At 41.9% G+C, this 16,940-nt stretch overlaps 2 protein-coding genes across 12 annotated transcripts in view; one reads left to right on the forward strand and one right to left on the reverse strand.

Moving 5' to 3' along the window:
* LOC124122405 (F-actin-monooxygenase MICAL3-like) overlaps positions 1-16,940 on the reverse strand; it is a 105,884-nt gene that overhangs the window by 72,028 nt on the left and 16,916 nt on the right. Inside the window, exon 1 of one of the 11 annotated variants that reach the window (XM_048402485.1) lies at positions 2,914-3,131. The exons of 8 other annotated variants lie outside the window; for them this stretch is intronic. The gene's annotated coding sequence lies outside the window, so the exon portion shown is untranslated. Of the gene's footprint in view, positions 1-1,660; positions 2,127-2,846; positions 3,132-16,940 lie in introns of those variants that run through there. 2 more of the 11 variants (XM_048402482.1, XM_048402483.1) reach the window with 2 other exon arrangements.
* On the forward strand, positions 12,070-16,868 carry LOC125383673 (fibrillin-2-like). Its single transcript, XM_048402376.1, has 3 exons — positions 12,070-12,201; positions 12,499-14,016; positions 16,797-16,868. The coding sequence occupies exons 1-3, from the start codon at positions 12,070-12,072 to the stop codon at positions 16,866-16,868; spliced, it is 1,722 nt and encodes a 573-aa protein (XP_048258333.1).

Raw genomic sequence — 16,940 nt, forward strand, 5'->3', positions numbered from 1 at the left:
ACCACAGGCAGAGAAACATTTCATTATTTTAATCATATTTGAATTTTCCTGCATTGAGAACATCTCTCTGCTCAAGCCATTTCACTATTCGCTTGTTTGTTTGTTTATTTGTTGTGTAAAGCCGCACTCAGCAATATTCCAGCTATATAACGGCGATCGGTAAATGATTGAGTCTGGACCAGACAATCCAGTGGATGACATCATGTCTCAGCATCGATCCATGCAATTGCGATCGATGACAAGCATCAACCAAGTCAGCAAGCCTGACCTACCAATCCTGTAAGTCGCCTCTTATGACAAGCATGGGTTGCTGAAGACCTATTCTACCCCAGATCTTCACAGGTCATTCAAACACCACTCTGTCTGCTCACTAACATTCAGTAAATTCATAACGATATAATCAAGCAGGTCATGATAGCCCTAATTACAGCAACAATGTTTGTTTCACATTAATTACAAAGTCCAGACAGAAAATGGACCTGATTTGGCATAGATCAACCCTCTTAAAGGGGCACTGTGCTTCAACATGTTCATGGTCCTGAGTCGAAATGTAGACGTAATTAATAAATGAGACAACATCTCTCTATATATATGGTAATCATTACTGTTATATTCATATAAATGACAAGTTTGAATTTGGAAACACAGAAAGTGGGATTATTATTCACATGAATCAAATTTACTGGGAATGCCAACTATCCCAAGCTTACTGACCCTTTAAGGGCATAGTGTGATGTCATCAGTCAATCAAAGTAAGGTAGCATCATGGAACATGGCCGACACAAAGTCTGTTACACATTGTTGCTCCGACTTCTTCTCACTGAGTCAACAAGAGTCTATTCTATAAACTCAGACTTGGCCTGTAGCCGCTTGACTCTGTGACTTTTAAATTATTTAACTGTGTTATCCATTCTGGAACCATATCCCCACAACCAAGGTATTGAACTGCCAGAACTGTCTCTCCAGAATCCATTAGTCACAGATAGACATTGTCATTTAGGTAATGTTTGGGGATTGTGAGGAAGGTAGACATGGTCGAATCTCAGGCTTCTTTTTCTGTGTCCTTTAATTTTGTCATCACTATTTGGACTTGTAATTAATAAAGGTCAGTTTCAGAATAGGTGCTGACTGTGCATAGCGGTGTGTTGACCATGGATGGTGTGGCACGATAGCACGAGCTGCACCACTCCCTCAGTCCAACCCAATCCTTTTGCAGGAGGGTGCTCACGGTCTACGACTTTAGCCACTAATCCCAAGCGCAAGTCTGGTAAAATTCTGTTTGGTCTGGTAAGCTCAGCTAATAATAATCCATATAATAACACTAAATCCAACTGAAGATTATGTCAAGACCAGTTTTCAGACTAGTTGTCTCAAAAGTTTTTGGCCCAGAAAGCTGAGGTAGCAATATCCTTCAAGCACACGACAGTACTTGCAAGCACGTAAAAGCAGTGATTAACTATTTCAAGTAGTGATTAACTTGTTCAATGGTACACATTATTCTCTGTTCATTCACGTGTATCAGTTATTATGCTGTTTACACTGTGGGGTTTATAAGTCCCCATACAACAATGTAGGTGTGTCAGACCGACCACGTCACATTACTTGGTCACTAAACACAGGTATGTCATTACCTGGTCGTTATAAACATGTATATCATTACCTTTCAACATTCAACAGGGTCACTTGTGCAACACTGATGACATCTGGCAAAACATGGTTCACTGCTTCTCAAAGGCCGGTAACGTTACGCTCAGCTAATGGTCATTAATTCCTAGGGTAATCTCCCATGACACACCTATTTGGTCATAATATATTCATAGCATTAGTACGGGCTATAGCAATACGTCCATGCAGGCACACACTTGAATCCATATCAAAACTGTATGATTGAGTACCAGGAGTTTAAAGGTTATGTATATATTTATCAACAGCTTTACATTATATTTTCAGGATCAGATATATCATGGCCAGGGTTAAACCATCTGTGGGTATCAGGGCCGACAGCACAACACAGCACAAGAAAATACAGGACGTTTCTAAATAATTTCTCTCAGTTTCATTTCCACTTTTCGCATCCTTATCAAATTGTAAGTATAGTTGTCCCCAAAGACAATTTGCCAATGAACTCAACTCCTGTGTCACGTAGCTCAGTTGCGTAAGTCAGCATATTCCGGTATCAGGTTGGTTTGTTGTTTAACCCCGCACTCTGCAATATTCCAGCTACATGATGGCGGTCTGTAAATAATCAAGTCTGGACCAGACAATCCAGTGATTAATATCATGACCATCGATCCACGCAATTGGGATCAATGACATGCATCAACCAAGTCAGCGAGCCTGACCACCCGATCCCGTTAGTCGCCTTTTATGACAAGCATAGTCCCCTTTTACGGTATGCATGGGTTGCTGAAGACCTATTCTACCCCGGATCTTTACGGGTTCTGGTATCAGGACCACGTTGTATCAGCCTTATATAAATAATGAGGTGTCCCAAGATAACACACTTCCTGTTCTCAGCAATATTCCAGCAATATGAATGTGGCCTGTAAATATTCCAGTCAGGACCAGACAATCCAGTGATTGATGTTATGAGCAACAATCCAGTTCTAACCAGGAATGACCATGGGGTCGATAGCCGACAGGATTCGGAGAACTACTCCCATGAAAGTAAACAGACATGTGACATTCTGTCTGTCTGATTTTTTAGAACATCTATTCCTGCATGTCGTTTCTCTGTCGTTGTACATCACTCATAGTTATTTCTTGTGACACTTTAATTGTTTTACAAAATTTCAAAACTGAAAGGTCTACTGTAGGGGTCAAATGTAGCAGTGTAGTATACATACACGTTACACCATATTTCCACCAGACACCGGTGCAGAAAGCCCTTGAAATTACCGCTCCACATCTTACCGGTCAATATCCAGGATATACACCAAGGAATGAACACACTCAGACGACTCGTCCTTATTATCATGCTTCATATATGAAACATCCTAACATTCATCATACACAGTGCGTGGACACTGCAAACTGAGCAACAGACTTCGTGTTACTACCTACATACAATATCCACACGCCCTAACTTCCATCCACACTGTATTGAGGTCATGTGGCCACCCGTCTGTCAGTCAGTTGTCTGGTGACACCACGGAGGCCTGTATACTGGGCAGGCAGGTGCACACACTCGTGTCATTTACAGCAGGTAAACATATACCTCCGACAGAACTTGTACAACCTCCATACAGCGTTCAAAATAGAAAAAAATGCCAAGCTGCCATGAGGACCACACGCTTCAGAAGCTGCAGGCCCTGACTAAACTCTACCTAAACTCTACCGGCCGTCATTGAGGAAAGAAAGTGCAGCTTACTACATGACAAAAATCGAGATGTAAATTTTCTGCACGGCAATAAGGACCCTAATTTGGAACTTTTAAGTAACCCTAAACAGCATGGCATACCATATATATATATACATTGTACCACATACTTAATAGTAACCCTAAACAGCATGGCATACCATATATATATATACATTGTACCACATACTTAATAGTAAACCTAAACAGCATGGCATACCATATATATATATACATTGTACCACATACTAAATAGTAACCCTAAACAGCATGGCATACCATATATATATATACATTGTACCACATACTAAATAGTAACCCTAAACAGCATGGCATACCATATATATATATACATTGTACCACATACTAAATAGTAACCCTAAACAGCATGGCATACCATATATATATATACATTGTACCACATACTAAATAGTAACCCTAAACAGCATGGCATACCATATATATATATACATTGTACCACATACTAAATAGTAACCCTAAACAGCATGGCATACCATATATATATATACATTGTACCACATACTTAATAGTAAACCTAAACAGCATGGCATACCATATATATATATACATTGTACCACATACTAAATAGTAACCCTAAACAGCATGGCATACCATATATATATATACATTGTACCACATACTAAATAGTAACCCTAAACAGCATGGCATACCATATATATATATACATTGTACCACATACTAAATAGTAACCCTAAACAGCATGGCATACCATATATATATATACATTGTACCACATACTAAATAGTAACCCTAAACAGCATGGCATACCATATATATATATACATTGTACCACATACTAAATAGTAACCCTAAACAGCATGGCATACCATATATATATATACATTGTACCACATACTTAATAGTAAACCTAAACAGCATGGCATACCATATATATATATACATTGTACCACATACTAAATAGTAACCCTAAACAGCATGGCATACCATATATATATATACATTGTACCACATACTAAATAGTAACCCTAAACAGCATGGCATACCATATATATATATACATTGTACCACATACTAAATAGTAACCCTAAACAGCATGGCATACCATATATATATATACATTGTACCACATACTAAATAGTAACCCTAAACAGCATGGCATACCATATATATATATATACATTGTACCACATACTAAATAGTAACCCTAAACGGCATGGCATACCATATATATATATACATTGTACCACATACTAAATAGTAACCCTAAACGGCATGGCATACCATATATATATATACATTGTACCACATACTAAATAGTAACCCTAAACAGCATGGCATACCATATATATATATACATTGTACCACATACTAAATAGTAACCCTAAACGGCATGGCATACCATATATATATATACATTGTACCACATACTAAATAGTAACCCTAAACGGCATGGCATACCATATATATATATACATTGTACCACATACTAAATAGTAACCCTAAACGGCATGGCATACCATATATATATATACATTGTACCACATACTAAATAGTAACCCTAAACGGCATGGCATACCATATATATATATACATTGTACCACATACTAAATAGTAACCCTAAACGGCATGGCATACCATATATATATATATATACATTGTACCACATACTTAATAGTAACCCTAAACGGCATGGCATACCATATATATATATATATACATTGTACAACATACTTAATAGTAACCCTAAACGGCATGGCATACCATATATATATATATATATATATATATATATATATATATATATATATATACATTGTACCACATACTTAATAGTAAACCTAAACAGCATGGCATACCATATATATATATACATTGTACCACATACTTAATAGTTAACCTAAACGGCATGGCATACCATATATATATATATATATACATTGTACCACATACTTAATAGTTAACCTAAACGGCATGGCATACCATATATATATATATACATTGTACCACATACTCAATATTAAACCTAAACCATGTAAATGGCATGGCATACCATATATATATATATATACATTGTACAAGATACTCAATAGTAAACCTATACGGCATGGCATATCATATATTGTACCACATACTCAATAGTAAACCTATACGGCATGGCCTACCACTCATAGATTGTAAAACATACACCATAGTAGACCTAAACGGCATGGCATATCATATATACATTGTACCACGCACTCAATAGTAAACCTAAATGGCATGGCCTACCACTCATAGATTGTACAACATACTCCATACTAGACCTAAACAGCATGGCATATCATATATACATTGTACCACATACTCAATAGTAAACCTATACGGCATGGCATACCATATATATACATACATTGTACCACATACTTAATAGTAAACCTAAACGGCACGGCCTACCACTCATCGATTGTACAACATATTCCATAGTAAACCTATACGGCATGGCATATCACTTCTCACATGTACACATATGCTCTCTGCCTCAAAGCACTCATTCACCTGATGGGAGTAAGAATATACTCCAAAACGTTGTGTTCCTCATAATAAAGAAGTTGACATTCTCTGCCTGATACCACCAATGCATTGCATGATGTCATCACGACACGGATGATGATGTACCTATCCCCTGCAGCAGTCTCCCTATGTATGTCACAATGATCTACACATATCTCTGAATCTCAAGCAGGCTTATCTCCATGTCTTCCAAGCATCCAGAGAGATTCCTGTCTCCAGCCTTATCTAGCACAGGGAACCCCTGCACCCTGTGGGTTCACCTTTCACAAGTTCCCAGCTTGTGTGGCAACACTGGCATTGTAATCTCTGCTAGTTTGTCATATCACATTATTTCCTTCATTCACTGGAAAATGCATGTTCTGACCCCCACTACATGTGAGACTGATAAACATGACAGAGGCAGCAGAACCATGTCGTCAAGTGATATACATTTTCTAGCTTGAATATAAACCATCCAGAAGACTGGCCTGAGTATCCCATGAGTATTGTGTAGCATACATCATGTGTATAACATATGCAGTATGTGGAGTCCTATTTCTTAAATGTTTATGCTTATCTTCATCTCAAATCAATACACGAAAACCTTATTTATTATCTTTACCTATAACCGTGATTTGTAACCTTCAGTTTACTTACAAACAGAGCACGATAATAGTCATTGCAAATGAATGAACTAGAGTGAGTGAGTGAGTGAGTGAGTGAGTGAGTTGGGTTTAACGCTGCTTTTAACAGTATTGCAGTTATATCGTGGCGTGTCAGCTTAATGTGGGAGGAAAGCCCGAAGTGATGCAGGTCGCAGAGCACAGGTATGGTGCTGACAAACCTAGAAACATAATCGGGGCGAACTAGGATTCGAACCCGCAATTATAGGTTTCTGGCGTACCCAAGGGATGCAACTCTGCACAGCCAATCGCTGCACTTTATACGACTGGGCCCCCTGTGCCCCCCGAATTAACTAACATTGTCCTTTGACCAAAGTCTTTCCAAAGCAGGGCCCCATCCTAAAGAAGCTACATGCCAAGTTTAATTATAAATGCATTGATACTTTTTATGAAAGTGTATGCATCAATTTATTAGACGTTACCTTGACCTTTGACCTAATAGAAAGTGACAAAATAATTCCCTTGGTCCATGGTAAATAAATCCATTGTAGGATATCCTTAATGTCAATAATCTTTGTGCCATATTCAAATGGTAGTATGAATCAACAGCATCATGTACAACGCACAATAACCTCAGGGCTGAACTTGACCTTTGACATAAACGCAATTGACCAGTGATGTGGTGAGATTTGTTGATTAAAAAACATTCCTCTGAAGCTGACAACAAAACTGACGTAACGAAGACCTTGACCTTTGGTTAAACTTAACCAAAAGCTTTTCATAAAAGGGCCTCATCTTAGAGAAGGTACAAATATATCAATAGGTTTTCATAAAGTGGAACCACAAATTTTTCTCATGACCTTGACCTTTGACCTTTCAATTACAAAAGAATTCCCCAATACCACATAAGGAATAAACGACAAGTGGGAGTTGTTTATCAAACAATAAAACACTGCAGGGAGAATAAACAATGATGGGCGCATCCCAGAGTGGTTTATTCTCCCTGCAGTGTTTTATTGTACAATAAACAACTCCCACTCGTTGTTTCTTTCTTATATGAGATATCAACATTAGCGACAGCCTCTATAAGGATGATGATAAAATGTACAAGTCTTAATAATATTCACCCTTATTTAAATAATGAGAAGTCCATTTTATACACAGGTGGGTATTTCATGTCGATTACTGAACCTTTTCTCCCAATACCATATCTCTCCCACTTTTGGATGCGATCGTTCATCCATCGTGTTTATCTGCATTGCCAAGCTACATCCATGGGGAACAACTCACGAGACACTAACCTCTCAAAAATAAAGTCATCCAATACATACTACTATGGTCGGCCTCTTAATCACGTCATTGCTTCCCTTCCTGCATGATGGTGAAAAATAAAAAGTAACGAAATTATGTTTTTTCTAAAAGGGAACAAAATCTCAGACAGGTATTAACTCAACATCCAGGTCCCCATTCCTCAAAGCGATCTTAGCACTAAGGTGATCGTAAGTCCCATACTTTAACATAGGGTTACGATCATCGTAGCGCTAAGATCGCTTTGAGGAACGGGGCCCTGAAGGCTAAGTCTTAACTTCCAGTGCTGAGGTATGTAACTGGCAACAACACGGCCCCCATGCACTGTCCAGTGTTTACCCCGGGCCAGCCAGTCACACTGTCAACCGTGACACTTGCTACAAGGGGACCGTGTCTACTTGGCCACATGGCAACATCTGGACCCCCATACTTGAGAAGTCTAGAAAACATTGCCGCCCATACAGCACTCCAGGAATGTTTACCACTAATGACGGACATATTTACAAGTGATTCAACAGAGAGGAAATCACAAGTTTCGGCTGAAGAGTTTCCATGGTGCTAAACAACCTACCGCCCACAGTCTGGGACAGTACTGATCAATGATAGTTTCATTAGTGTTTTCTAGGATGGAACAATCCTAATAATATAATAACATAAGAAACAAATCATGAGAGAATAGTGCAAGGAGTGGGTTTTCTTTGCTACCATGGTCAGTTGACAAATGGGGAAGGTTATCAGCAAAGGACCACAAGGTTGATCACCGTTTAGGAGATATCATTAATTAAATGATTCATTTTTGTGTGCAATATGAGTGAAAAAACAATTAATTGACAAGGCAAACATCCGTTTCAAAGCTATTCAGTTCATTTTTTTTTTATTTTGGAGGGCCGACACTGAAGATTATGAATCCACTCTGAAGTCAACACTGACCAGGTGGCCCTATACTGGAAGCCTTCCCCAAATTATGTGCATGACCTACATACGACACTGGAGTTCCTTGACCAGGGGGGCACAGGTGGCCCAGTCGTCTAAGGCGCCGTGATTCGCTGTGCAGAGTTGCGTCCCTTGGACACGCCAGAAACCTATGATTGTGGGTTCGAATCCCGGTTCGCCCCGATTATGTTTCTAGGTTTGTCAGCACCATACCCGTGCTCGTGGGTTTCACCGAAGTGGTAAACGTCTGAGACCTGCATCGCTTCGGGCTTTCCTCCCACATTAAGCTGACACGCCGCGATATAACTGGAATACTGTTAAAAGCGGCGTTAAATCCAACTCACTCACTCACTCCTTGACCAGGGGTATCAACGTTCTAGTCCAAACTTGTGAATAACTGTACTTTTATTGTTAAAGTTATTCTGACAGTGCATTCTATGCAATATTGTCAAACAAGTCACACTTGCCAAGATACCACATGATATATATAAACGTGTAAGTCCACTTGTTAGACAAGAATAGTTTGGTATCATGGTATGGCTGTGGTGGCATGGGCACAGTTGGCCCAGTCGTCTAAGGCATCGCAATTCGCTGTGCAGAGTTGCGGGCCTTGGGCATGCCAGAAACCTATGATTGTGTGTTCAAATCCTGGTTCACTCAGTCACTCACCCTGTCGTAGGAATCGTGTGAGTGGCTCCCTCTGGTGGTTTGAGAGTATAAGTGCAGTTGCACCTGGGTGACCAGCAGACTTTGACGAGCACACAGCGCTGACTGATAATTGCTCCAGTCAGCAAACACCCCCCAGACAGGCTGAGGGAGATGCAGGCAGCTACGTGATGGTCTCAAAGTGTCTGAGCAGGCGAAGCACCAACAGATTGCTGCTTTCACCAGTTGGGGTCTAGGCTGGTGAAAGTTGCCAACTTAGTAATAAGCAATGTTGAATATACACTGTGGATACATTTAACCCATTATGTTACAATGCCCCATGATACTGAACATAAAATTGTACATGAACACGGTATCACCGGAGATCTCACGAAAAAGGCCTGCAGGATGTATACAAACTGTTCTTCCTTCTATACAGGAATACACAATGTGTCAGCTCGGTCATAATGTTCCCTGTTTTCACCTCCTAGACCCACAATATACATCCTGACCAATCAGATTATGGACTTAATTGATAATTAGAGAACAACCCCTTTTTATTATAAAAAGAATCTATGTGCAAAATTAAATTTTAACTACATATACTATGTATGTAAAAAAACCTATAAAATCTATGAAATGGGTGTGTCATGTATCTAAATGACCACTTTCCTTATTGGTCCAACACCTGGGATCTGCCCGAAACAAATATATAGCCAGCAAATAAAATAAATTTCTGATAACTCAAACGTGATAGTATCAACATCATAAATCATTTTTGCAAATGTTGGCTCTGACATAAAACCCATGAATACTTCGACCTTCTATGTGCCAAGTTCACACCACCACGACATAAATTGTAGGAACTTGTCTCTAGGATCAAGTGAGTGTTGATGGCAGCCATAGCTTCATTCATCTTGACCAGGCCCAAAGATTCATGGAGGGGTGACTTGTGTATTTAACTGCAAAGCTGTACTGTCTAAGACACACATTCCTACACAACAAATACACCAGTACACCAGACCTAGTGAGTCACGCAGGTGTCACCTGTGTATTTGACTGTATAACCAACTACAATGACACATGATTCAGACACAACAAGTACACCAGTACACCAGACCTAGTGAGTCACGGAGGTGTCACCTGTGTATTTGACTGAATAACTAACTGTACTGTCTCCGACACAATGACACATGATTCAGACACAACAAATACACCAGTACACCAGACCTAGTGAGTCACGGAGGTGTCACCTGTGTATTTGACTGTATAACTAACTGTACTGTCTCCGACACAATGACACATGATTCAGACACAACAAGTACACCAGTACACCAGACCTAGTGAGTCACGGAGGTGTCACCTGTGTATTTGACTGTATAACTAACTGTACTGTCTCCGACACAATGACACATGATTCAGACACAACAAATACACCAGTACACCAGACCTAGTGATTCACGGAGGTGTCACCTGTGTATTTGACTGTATAACTAACTGTACTGTCTCCGACACAATGACACATGATTCAGTCACAACAAGTACACCAGTACACCAGACCTAGTGATTCACGCAGGTGTCACCTGTGTATTTGACTGTATAACTAACTGTACTGTCTCCGACACAATGACACATGATTCAGACACAACAAGTACACCAGTACACCAGACCTAGTGATTCACGCAGGTGTCACCTGTGTATTTGACTGTATAACTAACTGTACTGTCTCTGACACAATGACACATGATTCAGACACAAATACACCAGTACACCAGACCTAGTGATTCACGCAGGTGTCACCTGTGTATTTGACCGTATAAGCAACTGTACTGTCTCCGACACAATGACACATGATTCAGACACAACAAATACACCTGTACACTAGACCTAGTGATTCACGCAGGTGTCACCTGTGTATTTGACTGTATAACCAACTACAATGACACATGATTCAGACACAACAAATACACCAGTACACCAGACCTAGTGAGTCACGGAGGTGTCACCTGTGTATTTGACTGTATAACCAACTGTACTGTCTCCGACACAATGACACATGATTCATACACAACAAATACACCAGTACACCCGACCTAGTGATTCACGGAGATGTCACCTGTGTATTTGACAAGATGTATAACTGTAAGACCTGAGACACAATGACACATTCCTACACAACAGACACCCCTGTACACCACATGATACAACTGTCAGAATGCATGTTTACTCAACCTAAATGGAATAGGTTTACTATTTTCACTAGTCCACACAAATGGAAAATATGGTATTATAAAATAAAATGTCACTAGTCATGATTCGTGGGACTTTAGTTTATTGAATCTCAACCCTTCAGCTGACAGGAACTGTTTTAATTATCCACATTTGAGAATAATTTAATATGTGTTGTTGAATTCACCAATTTTCCTGGTTCTGTCATTTCTCATCTTCCAAAAATAGAAAAGCAGTTTGAATGATGCAATGTGCAGACATGACTGATATCGTCATTACTTGACTGTACTGGAAGCATGGCAAGGGCTGCTGGGTAATGTCATTAAAATAATGTGGTAAAACATTGTAATACGGCCAGCAATGTCACACTGACACTGAATTAGTCATGGAAAACATTGATTAGGTCAATGAATCTTCAGAAATGAGCCTCAAACTTGTGGCATGACCCAGACACACTCAACCGTTGCCTACACGTGCTCCATTGGTGCCTACATGTGCTCCACTGGTGCCTACACATTCCCCACAGTTGCCTACAAGTGCTCCACCGGTGCCTACACCTGCCCCACTGCCGGGGTAGAATAGGTCTTCAGCAACCCATGCTTGCCGTAACAGGTGACTATGCTTGTCGTAAGAGGCGACTAACGGGATTGGGTGGTCAGGCTCGCTGACTAGGTTGATGCATGTCATCGATCCCAATTGCATGGATCGATGCTCATGATATCCATCACTGGATTGTCTGGTCCTGACTCGATTATTTACAGACCGTCGTCATATAGCTGGAATATTGCTGAGTGCGGTGTTAAACAACAAACCAACCAACCAACCTACCCATGCTCCACAGGTGTCAACACATGCTCCACCGGTGCCTAGACGTGCTCCACCGGTGCCTACACATGTTCCACTGGTGCCTACCCCTGCTCCACTGGTGCCTGCATGTGCTCCACTGGTGCCAACACATGCTCCACTGGTGCCTACCCATGCTCCACCGGTGCCTACACATACTCCACTGGTGCCTACCCCTGCTCCACTGGTGCCTACATGTGCTCCACTGGTGCCAACACATGCTCCACCGGTGCCTACCCCTGCTCCACTGGTGCCTACATGTGCTCCACTGGTGCCTACATGTGCTCCACTGGTGCCTACATGTGCTCCACTGGTGCCTACATGTGCTCCACCGGTGCCTACACATGCTCCACCGGTGCCTACATGTGCTCCACTGGTGCCTACATGTGCTCCACCGGTGCCTACATGTGCTCCACTGGTGCCTACATGTGCTCCACTGGTGCCTACATGTGCTCCACTGGTGCCTACTCCACCGGTGCCTACATGTGCTCCACTGGTGCCTACATGTGCTCCACTGGTGCCTACACATGCTCCACCTGTGCCTACATGTGCTCCACTGGTGCCTACATGTGCTCCACTGGTGCCTACATGTGCTCCACTGGTGCCTACACATGCTCCACCTGTGCCTACATGTGCTCCACTGGTGCCTACATGTGCTCCACTGGTGCCTACATGTGCTCCACTGGTGCCTACATGTGCTCCACCGGTGCCTACACATGCTCCACCGGTGCCTACATGTGCTCCACTGGTGCCTACATGTGCTCCACTGGTGACTACATGTGCTCCACCGGTGCCTACATGTGCTCCACTGGTGCCTACATATGCTCCACCGGTGCCTACATGTGCTCCACTGGTGCCTACATGTGCTCCACCGGTGCCTACACATACTCCACTGGTGCCTACCCCGGCTCCACTGGTGCCTACATGTGCTCCACTGGTGCCTACATGTGCTCCACCGGTGCCTACACATGCTCCACCTGTGCCTACATGTGCTCCACTGGTGCCTACATGTGCTCCACTGGTGCCTACATGTGCTCCACCGGTGCCTACACATACTCCACTGGTGCCTACCCCGGCTCCACTGGTGCCTACATGTGCTCCAATGGTGCCTACATGTGCTCCACTGGTGCCTACCCCTGCTCCACTGGTGCCTACCCATGCTCCACTGGTGCCAACACATGCTCCACTGGTGCCTACCCATGCTCCACTGGTGCCTACACATACTCCACTGGTGCCTACCCCGGCTCCACTGGTGCCTACATGTGCTCCACTGGTGCCTACCCATGCTCCACTGGTGCCTACCCCGGCTCCACTGGTGCCTACATGTGCTCCACTGGTGCCTACCCCTGCTCCACTGGTGCCAACACATGCTCCACTGGTGCCTACATGTGCTCCACCAGTGCCTACACATACTCCACCGGTGCCTACCCCTGCTCCACTGGTGCCTACATGTGCTCCACCTGTGCCTACCCATGCTCCACCTGTGCCTACACATACTCCACTGGTGCCTACACGTGCTCCACCGGTGCCTACACATGCTCCAGGGTGCCTACCCATGCTCCAGGGTGCCTACCCATGCTCCACCGGTGCCTACATGTGCTCCACCGGTGCCTACACATGCTCCAGGGTGCCTACCCATGCTCCAGGGTGCCTACATGTGCTCCACCGGTGCCTACACATCTTCAATGGAAGCACTGCACACTACCAATACACAATACACACAGCATTTCTTTCACATTTGCAACTTTATAAATATGTTAGCATCATTTTTTTTTCACATATGCTTTAGCACTTAATCCAATAAATATGGAAACAATAATCAATAAGTCAATCTTCTTGTAATAAAGTGGCATGAGATGCTCCAGTAGGGTGACTCACTCCATCAATCCCCTCTCATCCATTGTTGCTGAATTGAGCTGCTATATCGGTCAAGCCGCACTGGTCCCAGGTCTGACCAGTGGTGATGGAGGAGGGGCCAGCGTCCGGCCGGCCGGGAGGTATTTTCCACGTTAACGCTGCTCCACAGCAAAGCCAAGCTTGGCCCAACATTCATGCCGACACCGAGAATAATCCTCCAGGCTATTTGTCATGTTCAGCAAACAGTTTCTGTGATCTCGTCTTGACAAGAAAAACATTCCGTTTTTACCAGATCCGATGATGAATTGAAGCTATTATCATGATTATTGAGGGATTTTCCCCTTCCACAGATAGATACTCCCTAATTAAGTTTTAATAATTACTAACATCTATGATTAATTCTACAGTTTTCAAATTCCATGATATAAAAAACACTGAGTATGCAAAAGAATTCAAATTTACAAAGTGTGTGAACCTGGTCACTAGAAAACTGATACTTTCTTTTAAATTTTTAGATACCTATCATGACAAGGCTACTCGTTAACATCTTCATAATTATTGTGAACACTTCACCATCATGACCATGTGACCGTGTTAGGAGAGCCAGTCTGTTTCCTTGTTGACCAGAGCTCCACAACATGTAGGGCTCGAAAATGTTGTCAATGTTCACTAGGGACAAACTGGCCTAATTTAAGGAGTTGTGCGAACGAAGTGACATTAGTTTTGGTGGACTGGATATGATGACTGAGGTCAAATGATATCATTTGTCGTTATATATCACTGATCAAAAAGACAAATGATATCATTGGTCGTTATATATCACTGATCAAAAAGACAAATGATATCATTGGTCATCACATATCACTGATCAAAAAGACAAATGATATCATTGGTCATCACATATCACTGATCAAAAAGACAATTGATATCATTGGTTGCACATATCACTGATCAAAAAGACAATTGATATCATTGGTTGCACATATCACTGATCAAAAAGACAAATGATATCATTGGTTGCACATATCACTGATCAAAAAGACAATTGATATCATTGGTTGCACATATCACTGATCAAAAAGACAAATGATAACATTGGTCATCACATATCACTGATCAAAAAGACAAATGATATTGGTCATCACATATCACTGATCAAAACAACAAATGATATCAGTGGTCGTCACATATCACTGATTAAAACAACAAATGATATCAGTGGTCGTAATACATCACTGATAAAAGAGGCAAATGATATTATTCATTATAAAACATCACAAGGTTCAAATTAGCATAAATCCTTAGACTTAAATAACATGAGTAAACTTCTGAAAGAACTCCTGGCATTTCCTTGTGGACTATCGCATCTACGTTTAGAGATAGATAGCATCTTTGTAGCAGATCATTTTTGTGACCTAGTAAAAATAATAATGAATTTCTAAACCTGCTGATTATGATGATGAAAGTATAAACTGTTTATACAGGGAGTAAAGTTTATTAATCTTAAGGGTCATAACTCTGAAGTCACTGATAGGGTGAGTGAGTGAGTGAGTATGGTTTTACGCCGCTTTTAGCAATATTCCAGCAAAATCACGGCGGGGGACACCAGAAATGGGCTTCACACATTGTACCCATGTCGGGAATCGAACCCGGGTCTTCGGCGTGACGAGCGAACGCTTTAACCACTAGGCTACCCGACCGCCCCCACTGATAGGCATTTAGAAGTTGGAAGAACGTGAATACACAACACTTTTATGGATAGCAACTCCTTTATTCTTTGTACGACATTTCAGAGCTACTTCTCGCTCCTTCATCAGGTGATTATAGTTGCTATGAAATGTCATACAAAGAATAAAAGCAGTTGCTATCCATATAAAAGTGTCTCCTGTTCAAAGTTTCAGATACGGATGGTCCCCCGATTCAGAGGACCTCTGCACACTTTTAATTTCTCATAAAATGTTAGCAGTGATTGAATAACAACAATGATAAAAAGCTATCGGATCGAATAATATAATTGATCAGTTGACATCAGGGATACGCCAAAGATCAAATAGAGAAACCGTCATCCCGCCAACTTGTCAGCTGTGCCTGACGCCGCAACAAGCACCCTGCATGACTGACATCATACATGTGTCCCGCGTCACATTGTTCAGTGCTGGTGTATTGATTCTATCGGTATGGCTGAGAGGGTGCCTGACGCCGCAACAAGCACCCTGCATGACTGACATCATACATGTGTCCCGCGTCACATTGTTCAGTGCTGGTGTATTGATTCTATCAGTATGGCTGAGAGGGTGCCTGACGCCGCAACAAGCACCCTGCATGACTGACATCATGCCTGTGTCCTGCGTCACATTGTTCAGTGCTGGTGTATTGATTCTATCGGTATGGCTGAGGGGGTGCCTGGTGCCGCAACAAGCACCCTGCATGACTGACATCATACCTGTGTCCCGCGTCACATTGTTCAGTGCTGGTGTATTGATTCTATCGGTATGGCTGAGAGGGTGCCTGGCAGGCGGGACAAGTTCAACAGTCAGTGAGGCTTGTGTTGTTGTGTGTTTAATATGTAATTGACTTACACATGTTGCTCCTGATCTTTCTCCTCATCCTGG

The sequence above is a fragment of the Haliotis rufescens genome, unplaced genomic scaffold (genome assembly GCF_023055435.1).
Source record: "Haliotis rufescens isolate VD_foot unplaced genomic scaffold, xgHalRufe1.0.p SCAF_26, whole genome shotgun sequence".
Classification (NCBI taxonomy): domain Eukaryota; kingdom Metazoa; phylum Mollusca; class Gastropoda; order Lepetellida; family Haliotidae; genus Haliotis; species Haliotis rufescens.

Bases quoted from the DNA above. Each gene is read 5' to 3' on its own strand.
- LOC125383673 (XM_048402376.1), top strand. From the start codon at position 12,070: ATGACCCAGACACACTCAACCGTTGCCTACACGTGCTCCATTGGTGCC. The intron at 12,202-12,498 runs GTAGAATAGGTC...ACCGGTGCCTAG, and splicing joins ACACCTGCCCCACTGCCGGG to ACGTGCTCCACCGGTGCCTA. The intron at 14,017-16,796 runs GTGCCTACCCAT...CACATTGTTCAG, and splicing joins GTGCCTACACATGCTCCAGG to TGCTGGTGTATTGATTCTAT.